Genomic DNA, 15,504 nt, shown 5'->3' on the forward strand with positions numbered 1-15,504 from the left:
ATGCTTGATAATCCTTTCCGTGAAGAAATTTTTCCTAATATCCGATTTAAACCTCCCCTGGCGCAACTTGAGGCCATTTCCCCTTGTCCTATCTCCTGTGACTTGGGAAACGAGACCGACCCCCGCCTCTCTACATCCCCCCTTCAGGTAGTTGCAGAGTGCAATAAGGTCTCCCCTCAGCCTCCTCATCTCCAGACTGAACAACCCCAGCTCCCTCAGCTGCTCCTCATCAGACTTACTCTCTAGACCCCTCACCAGCTTCGTTGCCCTTCTCTGGACCCGCTCCAGCATCTCAATGTCTTTTTTGTGGTCAGGGGCCCAAAACTGGACACAGTACTCGAGGTGAGGCCTCACCAGTGCCCAGTACACGGGGACGATCACCTCTCGGGTCCTACTCACCACGCTGTTCCTGACACAGGCCAGGATACCATTGGCCTTCTTGACCACCTGGGCACACTGCTGGCTCATGTTCAGTCGACCAATGCCCCCAGGTCCTTTTCTGCCCGGCAGCTGCAGCCATTCTTCCCCAAGCCTGTAGCGCTGCAGGGGGTTGGTGTGACCCAAGTACAGGACCTGGCACTTGGCCTTATTGAAACTCATCCTGTTGGTCTCAGCCCATGGATCCAGCCTGCGCAGATCCCTCTGCAGAGCCTCTCTACCCTCCAGCAGCATCTCGGATACTTCTAAATCTGAGCTAGTCTTCCTAATCTCCCTTGGAAAATGGAAAGATGGCAACTTCAGGGTGCCATTCAAATGACCTCCTGTAGGCACTGTCTTTAGTGTGAAATGAACCATGCCATCAACTTCAGTGAGTATACTGAATAAATCTCCATTGACCACACAAGGGTCCAAAGAAGACTCACTTTTATGTAGGTTTCCGTGTGGTGAGATTTATTCAAGACAGACCTGCCCAAAAGCATCTGCTGCTGGGGATCACAATGCAAAAGAAAGACCAAGTTGCCAGTACATCAAAACGGGCAGAATCCCCCCCTGGCAGTGCTGAATCACAGCAATACACCCCTTGGGAAGCAGAGTCTGCCACAGAGACTAAGGGAGCAGGGAAATCCTCTGTGAGGACACCACCCAGTGTAGTTCCACGTAGAAGCAAGGGATTGCATGCAAGAGAAAAAGTCCAGTTAAACAGACAACTTGCTAAACACAAGCATACTTACATGACACGTATGTAAGGTGTCTACAGACTCCAGAGAGTGAGGCATTAAATACACTGGAAAGTAGTGGAGGACAGGTAGCACCTCAGCCAGAAAGCTGATCTGGTTACGATCAGCAAGACAGCAAAGTCTTTGTCATTAGGTGGAGCTGGAAAAAACAGAGTCTATAAACAGTATGATCAGTCTCACGCAGCAGGAAGGTGAAAGCACTCATCCTCCTAGTAGTAATAATAATAAAGGAACATTTAATTTAAAATCCAAAACACTTGAAACATATATCTAGAAGGTACAACAGAACAGCAGCGAAACCATGTCCTTTGGTACAAGTCATTTACTGGCACCACAGCCCCTGCTAAGGCCAGCTGCCACGGAAACAGCTTTTTCTAAACAAAGCAAATCCTAATCCAGCATGGTCCTCAGAAAGGAGAATCAAGGTTTGGGGAGATGGACCAGAAAGAAGCAGCAGTCCATGCACACAGTTAGATTGCTGTTGGAAAAGCAGCTAGAAAATGGAGCTACAAAATTCTCTTAAGAATTTGCAGTTTATGTAAACAAGCATTCCTACATTATTTAAGAGTGTGGTTCATGAAACAGTACAGACACATGCAGACTTTTTTTAGTCAACAGAATTATTTTCATCTCCTAACATTATTTTGATCTCTTTTATCTCCTATTTTTGCCTGAAAATACTCTTAACGAATCTTAAGCAATATCTTAATAGGCAAATACAGCTGGAAAAGTGGTGAATAATTTTTTATTGTCACTGATGTGTTCATTATACTCACGTGATAATCACTCTTCTTCTTTTGCTTTTGTCTTCATTTTCCCACAATCCTAGGCTGTAAGGACTAAAAAAATAAATAAATTCGCACTTATTTATGTATGTGCTTTTTTTGGTAAAGTGCCTAGGACAAGCCAGATCGATGCAATGAACCCAGAAAGGCTGAGGGGGATGAGATGGGGGGGCCGGGGGTGGCTCAGTCACGTGGGAACAGTGTCTCTGGAGTGAAATGTGTGTGGCAGTGGGGAGAAGAGAGCTCAGAGCAGAAGTCAAGGTGAAGGGTGGTGAATGTTTGGGATGCGAGGATGGAGCGTGTGGTCTTTGCTAACTGAAATGGTTTTGAATCTGCAAGAATAGGAAGATCAGTAGGGTTTAGCAATTGCACAAGCACAGATCAAGTGGAAATTGGCAGAGGAAAACTGTAACTCAAAGTTTCCATGTCTGAAACAAAGACGGAGAAGCTGAGAATCAAAGACAAGGAAACATGCAGGAGAGACAGGGTAAAAAGAATTTTTGGAAACACCTAAATTCTTAGTGCTTCTAAGTCTCCCTTGCTTTCAGCGTCCTACTTGGAAGCAACAGATAGAGCTGAAACACCCCACCAAAGGAGAAGAGCTCTGGTCAGGCTGAGGCAGAGATGGACATCAAGCATGCAAAAAGAGTTGTAAAGGAAATCTGCAGCCAGGCGTTCTAGACATAAAGGGGCAAGTCTAGGAGACATCTCTGCCTCTGAGCCTATGTTAGTAAATGAGCTTGTTTTGATCACTCTTTGTAAGAGAAGAGAGAAGAAAATGCTTGGAGGAGAAAGAAAGAAAGTCCTTGGAGGAAATCAATAGGGAACATTTAGAAAGGAGGATGAGGAAACATACTTAAAGCTGTCTTCAAGATCTGGGTTTACTTTGCATGAAGGTTGTGACAGTGACATTAAACACAAATAAGTGGATGCTCACAACAGATTTGATCTCCACGTTGTGCCACAACTTATCTTTCTTCTAAGAAGAGTCAGCTGTGTTTACAGAGGCCAGCTATTTTAGTTAAGGATGCAAAGAGGAACAGACTTTGATATTATTTCTTTGAATTTACTTGGCCCCATGGAATTGAAGGGAGATGAAGGGCTGATGAAATTAAACAGACATATAAAACTGCACCAGATGTACCAGAGACGCAAATACCCAAGACTGTCCCTGTGACATTTGGATAGTATTTGGAGAAGCAAGGAGGATTTTAAATTTGCTCTTCATGTGGATACAGGAATGCCGTGACAGCACCAGCAAGCTGTGCAGGTGGGCAAGGGAAATTCTGGAGAACTCCTGACGCTGGTGCTGAAACCCAGTAAGTATTCATTTCCTACGTTTGAACAGCTCGGGAGACTATGAGAACTTTAATGTAGGAAAAGATCAGGTCATTTCAACTTTGACTTTGTCTGGATTTTATCTGTTCTGCTAAGAAAAAATGCAAATCACAAAAGAGTCAAGAGGAAATTTCGCATAGTACAAAACCGCTCACATTAACCAAGCTTCCATAACTTACAAGTTGATAATCACCTACTTTGTGAATCCGTATGTATTTTACTGCCATTTGATATTATATGGATCATGCTTGTGTTTCTTATTCCTATCATCATATCTGAAGACCCTAAGATTTTGACCGCATCCTTCTTCCTGTCATCTTTTGGAAGTGGTCATGTCATCCCCCCGCAACAATGGGAAATTAAGGCACAGGGAGCCTGGGATCCAGGCCAGTTACTTATGTAAAAATCTGCCCCTACATGATTTGCCAAATATTACACTGGAATTTTACAGCTAGGCAGAAAATGGAATGAGTGTGGCTCTGTCCTAGCTACCTCTGGTTTGGGGCAGGGGGGAGGTATTTTACCAAGACAGTTCTAGTCTGTACAGTAGCATGTGATCTAAAAGTGTTTGAGAAGATGAGGATAATAGTGCTGCCATCTGCCCAGGACTTGAGCTCGGGAAAGTAACTCCCAGGGATCAAAGCGAGCTGAACAGCCAGGAGAAAAAGCTGAAAAGAGCTTTAGTTCACAGCACAATGCTTCTGGCCCCTGGCTGAAAAGAGAGCAAACCCAAGCATAAGCCACTGCGACATTTCCAATGAAAAGGCGAACCTTTTGTACTACCTGCAGGGTGGCAAAGGGCAGTAAGCACCTGGTGGGACCACCAGCTGGAAAACAGAGATGTGAATGGTCCAGTGGCAGCTCTTGAGATGATGAATGCTTTTTTGTTCCTGAAGGGTTTTGTATCGGGCAGATTGTGGACAGCGGGTTTCTGTTTCCTGGTATGAATGCAAACCAGACCCTGACTGAACACGGGCCAGCTCATTGGATGGCCTACTTAAAATGAGCTTGTGGCCTCTCCATCTCAGTCTTGCTGAAAATGTGTCCATGCCATCAAACACATTCTCTCTCCTGTTTGGCTCCAATAACTCATTCCTGAGAGTCCAAAAAGTGTTAATTGTGGATATAGTCAATGTGTGGTCCTGTATGCTGTTCAAAAGTTTCCCACGCCAAAAGCCCACCTGGCTCAGCATCAGCCTGTTTCTCCAAGCTGTTGTATGAGGGTTTGGAATCTTTTGCTGACTTTGCAGATTTGCTATTGCCATTTGTAGATTCGTCACACCGTCAAAAACAATAATTGAGCCTTTCAGACTGGAGTTTTCAAAGAAATGAATACAAAGATGACTTCAGACTAAGCTCCTTTTCTGGTGACCTTGAAATCAGTAATTTCTATACTAAGAATTAATCAAGTAATAGTTTGCCTCTCATTCAGCAACTTGATACCTCCTGTCCTCTAAGTCTTATTTTGGGTCCTACTTACACTAGAAAATGTGTCTCCCACATGAGAAGACAAGAAACAAGCAGAGGAAAACAGAAACTCTGCGTGAATACCCACTAAAAGCTGCATTGTTTGTTTTGTGTAAATGTATTTCCTTTTACAACCTACCTGTTTGATACTCTAAACACACACACACTTCTGAAGTAACAATATACTAAAAACTTGCAGAAAGGCAATTTACTGTGAGGTAAAAGCAGGAACAGAATAAGATGGTGCCTGAATATAAAAACAATCATACTCAGGCACAGACCTTTAATACACACAGACGTGGCTTCTGCACCTTCTGTGAAAATCCATCCTCACTGAGTCAAATACACCCATAGTAAAAATTGAGTTTGGGGCAAGAACTACAAGATAAATTCTTCTTTCAGCTGCAATCACAAGTAATTTAAATAGACAGAATGTACAGGGCAGTATTTGATCAATCAGAAATGTAGTAAAGTTTTCTCTAAGCTCCTTAATATTAAAAATAATCGGTTCTGAATGGGAAAGTCATAAACAAAATCCTCATCATTTTGTTTTGTTTTCTTCCCCAGAAATGCCAGGGTTTTCATATTTTCACTATTATGTCTTTAACAAAGAAAAAGACTATGCAGTTTTATCTCATTGATTTTCTATTATCATCTGCTAGTCCATTATATTGTATATATCTCATATTGAATATTGTCCCCAAGGAATTTAGAAGGTAATGAATAAGACATCAAAGCGAGTGGTTTTGCAAGTAGTTTAACTTGTGTGTAAAAATACTTGCCATACACTGATGAAATGGCAAATCCAAAAAAAAAACCCAAATCCTACCTGGGCACTGGATTTTCATCTTATTATGATTTTTCAATTCCAGTTGTAATGTAGACAATAAACAGTTGAATGGAAAGGGCATGCAGTACACAGCTGCAATCTACAATTAATCATAAATCCTGGAAGCAAAAATCCAATAAATACCACTTAGAAAGTAATAAATGTAGCACTTTGCTACCAGTTTTTACATATTGCAATTCTTTTGGTCATTAAACCAGTCTATATTTAAAATAATGAGAATAAAAATTGTCAGTCGTATTTGAAAATTCCATAAATAGTGAACCTAATGTCTTCTGACTTCAAACAGAAATAAATTTGTGAGGATAATGCTGGCCTTGCTATGGAGCAGCTGACATGTAAATCAAAGTTTTGTAACAAGCTCCTGTAAAACAAGTGGGAGAAAAAAATCATAGAGATAAAACTGCTGTCAACAAAGGTAAACTAATATATTATAAAAGCATTAAAATGAGTAGAAACCTAACTTTTAAAATATGCTGTCTCCAGAGGAGCACTAGCCAATTTTGCCAGCTTACACAAGTCACGTGCATTTGCCAAGTACCTCATAAAATGTGATGTGGGAACAGAGTTGGTCAGGTGTCCTCTCCAGTGCTGCTGTGATTTTCCCTTAGTGAAGTCTCCAAGATGACTGCTTGGAACCACATGGTTCTAACTGCCCTGCAGCTTCAAAAAAATCTTCATGGAAGAAAGACATCATGACCTTAAAGTCCTTCTCAATGTCACCTGCCAAGCAGTACAGCTAATAGCACTCAACTTCAAACAGACCCAGGCAGCCTCCAAAAGGCTTCTTCTGCCCCATTCTGGCAACCCTGCAACATCCAAACCCATCTCATCGCTGCTGCTTCTGTCAACTTTTGTGCAGCAGCAGCGGAAAAGGTACAACAGAAAATCACCATTATGGGTGTTTGCCAAGCAGATCAACCAAATACAGGTTTTTAAGTTTACTCCATGATCACCCATCATGAAGTAAGGGCACAGCAGGCCAATAGCAAGCAGGAAAGCCAGAACTCACACAGGTGGCCATGACAGCCCATGCCATGGTGGGACTGGAGAGTCCCTGGCTCTGCCTCAGAACGTCTTCCCAACAGCCAAGAAGCACACACGCAGGTAAGCTTAATTTAGCACACATCTTATGCTGCTAGACCTGAAAGACACCCGGTGGTTTGACTTTCATTAGAAGACTTCCATTGAGCAGGCTTAGCAATCTTGTCTTTTAAATGCTTCTAAAGGCTGCTTGCTACCTGTCTACTGGAAAACCTCGCCTTCTGTAGCTACAAAGATGTAATAATGATCCTGTATTGCCTAGCTACAAAGATGTAATAATGATCCTGTACACTTGTATATAAGATATCTACATTATAGAGAGCATAAATGCACATTTCAAAAATATACGGCTATTTTGAGTACAATGTAATGTTTTTTCCATGCTTTGACACAATGAAAAATTGGAGCTAACTCATGTATTCAGAAATCTAAAACCCAGTAATTTGATGGTAAAACATTCAGTGTTTGATTTGTCTGTACACTTCCAGAGACTAAAAGAGCTAACTCATAAACAAAAAAAAAAAAAAAAAAAAATCACCTGCATAAATGGAGAGATAATGTTCAATTTTCCAAGTATTAAAGAACCAGAAGATTGAATATTGCAATATAATGGCAGCTTGCCAAACCAAGTGAAGCTGTTGATATCTTTTACTGAATTTCTAGCATTGCTAAAGCTAATTTCTCAGTGATGAAAAAGCTCCTTTAGAATTGGAAGAAGTTTGCTCCAACCAGTCAGAAATATTATTTTATTAAGAAAAGCGTTCAGCTTGAAATAACTCCTCAGCAGGCACAGAGGCAAGCCTGTAACCCTGAACCAAATCAACTGCCATTTTGAAGAATTGTCTTCACACACCACCTCTTTAGAGTTCCTTCAGAATCCAGTACTGATTTTAAAAAAATCCTCAAAGTGTTAGAGAAAAACATTACCTCTTTTACAGGAGTTGGGGTTTTGTTGTGGAAGACATTCTTTCAACTGTGCATCGGCTGAAGCATCACTCAACATAGACAGCTAAAACTGTTCTTCCCAACCAGCTCTAACCAAAATAATTTCCTCCTTCACTCTGTGACCACTCTGGGCTGTGGGGGTCAGAAGAAAAGCAAAATACCCTTCTGTGACAACAGCTGATGTTTGTTAAGGGGGCTTGCCCACAGCTGCATACTATATAGATGCCTGTACGTCTATTACTGTTAGGCAGGAGTCAAAGCTACCTGGGGTACCCATCTGCAGGCTTTCAAAAGGATGATGTGATGAACATATTCTAGCAGTGAACACTGTAGGATGATGGGATCATTCAGGTCTCCTGTCTCCAACCTGCTGCTCAAAGTAGGGTCAACTACAAGACCAGGGCTTTATCCAGTTGGTTTGTCAAAAGCTTCAATGATGGGAACTGCACAACCTCTGGAAAACCTTCTCCACTGCTTCCAGTTTTCCATATATTCAGTCTGAGCCTTCCTTGCCTGAATTTATGCCCATTGTCTCCTTTCCTCCCACCATGCACCATGGATGCCAGCAGGCTGCTGCCAGCCCCTACCCCCCAACTTCTTGGGACAGGGCAGGTGCCCCCACAGTTTCCTCTCAGATTAAATATATTTTATAATAGAAGAAAGAGGGTCATGGGAAATACAGCTGTGGAGGATATCCAAAGTCACAAAACTTTGGAAATCATTCCCTTACTTCTTCAAAGCTGTGAAAATGTCAGAAGCAGAGATTAGGTGGCCACTATTAGTTCTGACAGCCTGTGCCTGAGAGAGGAAAGCTGCCCAAGGGTTGAGCTGAGCCCCGTGAAGCGGTTCAGAGGAAAATCTCCAGGCCTTATTTTTCTGATACCTGGACTTACTGCTGGCCAAGGACTTGTACACAGTTCATTTAATGAATGTAAGCAATTCTCCTTGCCTTCTCTCCCCCTCATGTCCCCATTACACCCGATACCGTGACTCAGACAGGTTACCTAAATGGCAAATTATCAACCCAGGAGGCACTGAGAAAGGTAAAAGTTAATATATACATGCCTGTGCAAGAATGCACCAAAACTCCAACATCAATAAAAGGCCTTTAAAAAACAGGGATGACAACAGAAAATAAACTAATTGAGCCTAACTATCTGTATTTATGCAGACATAAGAACGTACAAAGGTTGTGCTGGGTGGAATGCTCACCTAGCACCATATAATGTGTGATTATGGAAAGAAAACTGGGTGATTATGGAAAGAAAATTCTCCTATTTATCAGCCATCTACAGACTAGAGACTTAAGAGTTTTATATCCACCGTTTTCAGGGATCTTGATGAATTCCTCTTCCATGACCTCTCCAATGCTTTTTGAATTCATGATATCCACAGCAATCTGTGAAAATAAGCTCCACAAGTTATTTATGCCACAGGTGGAAGAAAACATTTGTTTTAAACTGCTGTCCTGGGCGTTCTGTAGTCTCTGCGTAACAAAACCCAGCAAATTCCTAATTACCTTCAGATGATTTGTAATTTTATATAGGCCTCATCTCTCAGTCATCTCTCTCCCAAGCTAAACAAGTTGCAATTTATTTAGTCACCCCTCATACAGCAGCCATTCTCTGTCTCTGATCGTCATTGTTACCATTCTTTGTACCTTTTCTCTATCTGTTAGACATATATTTTAGATGAGGAATCCAGGCATGCACACATATAGTACAGATGAGCTACAGGATTTTACAATGACATCATAAAATGCTATCTATTTATTTCCTATTCTTTTTTAACATTCTATTTGCCCTTACATTCAGGAGAATATAGGATGGACCCTATAATTTTGCTCTCAAAATTGCAGCCAGAAAGAGAGCCGCTGGTCATGCTATTTCCTTACCCTGAGATCCTGAACACAGTACACAGCTGGTCTACAGGCCTGTCAAGAAAATATGAGGAAAATCCAGGAAATGCTAATGATGTGATCAGATCATATAAGCTGTAAAACTCATTGTCAGCTATTTTAGAAGTTTGATGAGAAATCTCTTTAGTTTGTATCAGTAACAACTTCAGAAAATCACAACACAAGAGCCTGCAGACAGATTTCATATAAATGTGCTTTATTGCAGAGAAGTTACATTATTTACATGCTGCAACACATTACAACATAAATCTATCAAGTATTTCATGGTGGATGCTGTTGGTTGCCAGATAACATCGTTATAAGAACCACGTTATAAAGTGAAGAGACTTACAGCTTTATATACTCTACAACTTGGAGTAGCTAAAATGTTAAAAGTCAAAAGGCAGTGTTTTCTCAGGCCTGCCTGTTGTCATATGCATGCAAAAGCCTAAGGAGAGCAAATATAAAAGTATTGTCCGGTTTCAGGTCTATGATGCCACCAAAGCTGATGATAGGTGTGTACTGATTTATATTTTAAAGCGTATAATCTTGCATAAATTATACAAGTCTAATAAGATTGGTATAAATCTAATTATTTATAAACCATGGCTTAGAAATAAAGGAGAAATGCAGCTTGCACATGCATTTAAAAGGACAACCTAGCAAATGTTTGTGACCATAGTGTTTAATATCTTTTCTCTTAACAGATCTGCTAGAAAACATCTTGATCCTAGAGTTGCACTTCTCTTGGCTGAATAATGACAATGAAACTCCAGAAAAAGACAACTAAGCGATCTAGCCAATATATGCTGGTGGAGAAAAATCTATGAAATACAGAACATTATTTATGTCTAACTTAGTATGTCTTCATTAAGCAATGTTTCTAGCAGCATCATAGTGAAATAGAACAGCTGAGTGAAGTTTGGCCCCTCATTTTCTGAAGTGTGAAATAATTTCAAGTCCCAATTGAACCCGTAGCCCAAATATCAGCTGCTGAATAAACTGGGGAAAGCTTCGTTGCTTCCTAAAGGAAAGTTCTCCGATTGTATCAGTCTTAGGAGATGTGACTACAAGCCTAAAGAACCATAACACACATTTTTTAAGAAGTGAGGGAAAGGGTCAGGATGAAAGAAAACAAAACCAAACAAGAATATACAAGCCAGTGCCTTCCCTGGTAAATCAGCCATGGTTCCTTTGCTTGCCATGCAGCTGGGCTGATCTACACCAGCCAAGGAACGGGCTTTGTTTCTGTGTTTCTACTGAAGTTATCTTTTAAAAAAGAAAGAAAGGGAAAAGAAAACGAGCAAGGAATTGTAGATCGGTAGCAGTGGCACAGATACAGTCTTGCAGGAAGGGCTCGATCCTGCCAGTGATGCATGGGGCAGTGGTACTGTGTGGATGCTTCTCCAATGTGGATCCCCTCACCTTTGGTGCACGTTGCACCCCGATGTGGCTGCTGCAGAGCAGGGCAGGGGCAGGGTGTCCTCCCTTGGCCACGAGGTAAAGGAAGGAGGGCAAGACAAGCACGGACACCGGGGCTGGCACCTGATCTTTGTGACCATCTGTCTTCAAGAGGCAGTGAGTACCTACAAACACCTCCTTTCACGACTCTTCCAAGGATGTCCACTGCTAACCTCAGCACCCGGCTTCAACAAAGTGCTGACCCCACAACTCAGGGCCACCTGCCATAAGCTGTCCCCCCCACCCCATTCACATAAACCACCACTGAGATGGGCTGCACAACCTCCCTTCAGGGGTAGAAGTGGCGCGAGGTGGTCACCACTCAGCAGGTCTAAAGTCGTGCATCTCTACACAGAGGGTCTGTGTGCTCCTGGAGGACTCCCAGAAAGCTGAGTTCCAGGATGGACTTCTTCCCATGCAGGGAAATTTAGGGCTATTTTCTCTCTGAAGAGTTGATCAAAGCCCACTAAAGTTGATGGAAAACTGCCGGATCCTGTTAGCCTGGGACTGGGAAGGTAGAATCTGGGCACACCAGGTCTAACCTCAGCTCTTATCCACACTAGGTGGAGAGCTGGATTTGGGCTGCATGTGGGATCTGACTGGCATTGTGTGTACAAAGTGGGTGCACAGATGTCCAAAGCACCCACACTCAAGATGCCCGACTCCCTTTCACAGGTGAACAGGGATTCTGGGCTGCAATGGCCCTGGTCAGAAGATGGGTGTTGAAGGCAAACACCAGATGTTCTAGGCCACAACTACACCCTACAAAAGAGGGGTGGGAGAGTCAGACAAGCCCAGGGTAGCAAAGACTTAAGTCAGCACGTGCCCCTGATGGAATTGAGCACCATCCAGGATAACCAAGTTGGTTGGGGCAGTTCAGCCACTTTAATCTGGAGCTAATGAGCAGAATTTATGAGTGAGGCCAATGTGTTTAGACAGCACTGAGACCTGAGCTGACTTGTCCCCAGCTGGCTCAGGTGTCAGCACATTCCAGGTTAGGGCTTAGCAGAGGAAGATCAGATGCATCTTGACCTGTCACTGTAGATGAAAAAGACAAAAAAAGTCCTCCTCATGCCCAGCTTTGTCTAGTCCCTCTGCTCATTGCATTTTATCTTAAGCCACTTTTTCTATGATGCCACAAAAATCAGTTTATACTACATACGTGTATGTGCATGTGTGCATTAGATATGACATTTCATATATATTAAACATATATAAATATCTATTTTATATATATATTATATATATATTAAACAACACATTCTATTCAATCATCCTCATGTCACGTTCTTCCACTGAATCCCATCACTTCTCTCAAATTGCACAAGTTCTTTAGGACTGAGCTGTCTTTGGAGTACTGTATATATAGCCAATTCTAGTGAATAGCACTTTACTGGTACTGCTTTTAGATGAGTGGGGGTTTTCTATTATTAGTGATACTCCTCAGAATCTTTACAGTATGTCCTCAGGCCTTGGTGGTGTACCATCACTAAGGATCATAGTTGAGAATGGGCCGTCTATGAATTAAGCTCATATGCATGATGAGGACTGTAGCTATGACTGAAAATTAGCACTGTATTAAATATTAACTTCTACTGTAAATGTATGTATAAATAAATAAATCAATTAAAGCATTTTGGGGAGTGGGAGAGAGATGTCATCATTTCCATTCCTACTACCGCTTACACTCACATACGTGGGGGAAGAGTAGTATTTTGGACTTCTCTCCTCACTCCAAAGGCCAATTTTTGGAGGTTTGCCAGCAGGGATAAACAGTACGCTGTTGTTCTACTATGAGCTAACTAATGTATTTCCTGGAGTTGTCTGGTTTTAGTAAAACAGGTGATCATTTCTGGGGTATATTCGTTGTCATTCTCGCTTGCCTTATTTAGCAGGATATGCTCAGTATGAAATACTGAACAAGGTCATCACCTTACATGTTTAAAGCAACAATTCTGGTTTGTTAGATGATATTTTCCAATTAGTAACAAACAACAGATAAGTTGTCCTAAGACTTACCAGAATATGCAGCTAAGACGACTGAATTTCCACTATTAACAAAGTCTATGAGCATTAACAGGGAAGTGCATAACAAGTAACTTACCGCGTATAAAAACCCTGAATAATACAGTATCAAACTATAAATTTAAGTAACAGAGAGTAAACAAAAAAAATTCACTATATAAATCACAGGAAAGGAAAAAAAAAATAATCTCCAAAGCCCAAAGGAATTTCCCAATATGAATTACGGCTTCCATAGCCAGTGTGATTACTGCAATTTTATATATATAAACAAAAAAGTCTACAGCAGGTATTTTAACTTGCGATTACAAGAAAGTATCTGCAGATTGCATAAATGTGTTGTTGTGTCACATAATATCAAAGTTATTTGCAAAAATTATACAATCTGGAATGCTTTAATATGAGACACAACAATGTACTTAAACACACAGTAATAAGAAAATGAGAGCAACCATTATATAAAATGTATTTTTGGGATGCATTGAGTTAGCAGTGCTATCTAGATTAAATACGTAAAGTGAAAAGTCGTCATTTTAATAAGCTGCTCATTGATACCCCTTTTTGCCATCAGGACATTTTCTGTGCCCTACTTCTGCTGGATCTTTAAAGTCCCAAGGGCAAGTTAAAGCCAGTTGTGGCATTCAGAAATAATTCAGTTAAGATCTACACTGTGCGTTTGTTACCACCATATTTTTTTTTCTTTTAAAAGAGAAGTGATTTCACAAAGGCAGGTTTGTTTCATTGACACAGTAAAATCCTTGGAGCAGGGACCATATTCTGGGCACTGCTAATCACATTGTTGGCACTCAACAAATAAATAATAACAACATTAATGATAATTTACTTCGCTTAACTCCTACTTATTTGTAATGCTGATTCCCTTGATTTAAGTGATGCTCCTTAGGAATTTTCAGATCCTCTTGGCCTAAGTCCCCTCTGTCTCTCCTGTTGTCTTTCTTCTCAATGTTGCTACTCTCCTCAGTCCAAAAGCCTCTTATTTTCGAGGTGTTGCTGTTTTATTTGCACTTATAGCAGAGGTGTTCGATAAAGCTACACTTCTTTCTGCATTTGGTAAATCTGGTGTATCATACTCCCAAGGGCAGACTTCAGCTCGAGATGCTAAAGGTTGCTGAAAGTAACTACTTGGCTTATGGGAGTCAGATGAAAGCACATTTCCCTCGGGAGAGGCATTTTTTTTCTGTTCTGCCAATTTATTGAGGTTTTCCTTTTCTGCTGCTCTCTGGGGTACCTCTTCCCGCTCCCCAGCACAGGTATTAGGTGCATATCTACTAACATTCTCACACTTCAGTCCAGGGGAGACCTGAGACTTGGAATTCGACTGTTTTTTCTCATTTTCAAAGACCTGCTGCTCTTGTGTCTCCCGAGTGGCTGCCTCCACCTTCTCTGAGCTCTTTTGATTTGACTGTTGAAACCCTTCGGGTGTCTTCAGCTTATGATGAGACTTCCCCTTTGACTGGGAAGGGTGGTTTTTCTCTGGCTCTGAGGAAGCAATAGACACATGTTTTTGAACTTTAGAGTCAGAAGGCACAGGACCAGGAGTTTGGTCATATATCTCCCAAGGACAAACTTCTCCTATGTCGAAATTGTCCTTGTGCAGTGACTTACCTGGGCCTGTGTCTGGATTTGCAGGTGTTTGAGTAACCCTTTGCTGTTTCATAATTCCAGATTTATGGGTTTTCTTTGTTTCCTCAGAGTGGGTAGAGTTCTTCCGGTGGGAATCCTTATGCTCCCCTTTATCGGAGACCGAGTGCTTTTTGCTGGCCTCCTTACCCTTCTGCTGAGATTTGTGAGATTTAGTGCTTTCTTCTAGACTTTGTGTTTTACCCGTTAGTCCCAGAGTCTTTTCCTTGGCACTAGCAATAACACTGAGGGATTTTTGTAACACAGATGTTCTTGGATGCAGAGGCTTCTTGTCGGCACTTAAGTTATGTGCACTTACTGATTTGCACACCAAAGGGACCGATTCAGTGGAGACAGCTTCAACTTTTTCTGGAGCATTTTTGGTTAATTTGTTACCATTCACGGAATCCAGAAGCGAATTCTCAGCAGCTATAACTTCTGCACTTTCTGTAGTTAAGCTATTTGGTTCTTCTGTTTGATCCCGAACATGATCGTAAGTGCTGTGGGACTTTTTTAATGAAAAAACTCTGTTTTTCAAAGTCTCTTCTTTTGGCTTTGCAGAACTCGTGGAATCCTGTGGGTTTTTTCTCAGCGTGGCCGTGTTCTTCACAGCGCTGTGCTCCATCAGGTCCTTCTCATCCCTGGAGCACTGCCTGGTGACCGTCTCGGGGATTTCTGTAATACGTCGCATTATCGAGCGCCCCAAGCCCTTTTTAGAGCACCTTTTTTTCTGAAGATGTGGGTTATTAGCAATCATCTTTTTCCTTTTGTAGATTTCAAGCTGGGCATATAGTTTCTTCAACTCATCCTGCAAAGGAAAGTGAATGGCAAAACTAGTACGTACAGAGTGAGTCCAGTCAAAGAAGCAGCCTGATAAAT

At 41.6% G+C, this 15,504-nt stretch overlaps 1 protein-coding gene across 2 annotated transcripts in view; it reads right to left on the reverse strand.

Annotated features, from left to right (window-relative positions):
- Window positions 1-9,697: 9,697 nt before the first annotated feature.
- The window catches only part of GPR158 (G protein-coupled receptor 158), a 204,503-nt gene continuing 198,696 nt past the window's right edge, over window positions 9,698-15,504 (reverse strand). Inside the window, exons 11-12 of one of the 2 annotated variants that reach the window (XM_014946489.1) lie at window positions 14,611-15,433; window positions 13,979-14,484 (exon numbers count right to left, since the gene is read on the reverse strand). In XM_014946489.1, coding sequence (XP_014801975.1) covers window positions 13,979-14,484; window positions 14,611-15,433 — 1,329 coding nt within the window. Of the gene's footprint in view, window positions 15,434-15,504 lie in introns of both variants that reach the window. The other variant, XM_014946480.1, reaches the window with a different exon arrangement.

Source organism: Calidris pugnax, unplaced genomic scaffold (genome assembly GCF_001431845.1).
Source record: "Calidris pugnax isolate Ruff unplaced genomic scaffold, ASM143184v1 scaffold19, whole genome shotgun sequence".
NCBI lineage: Eukaryota > Metazoa > Chordata > Aves > Charadriiformes > Scolopacidae > Calidris > Calidris pugnax.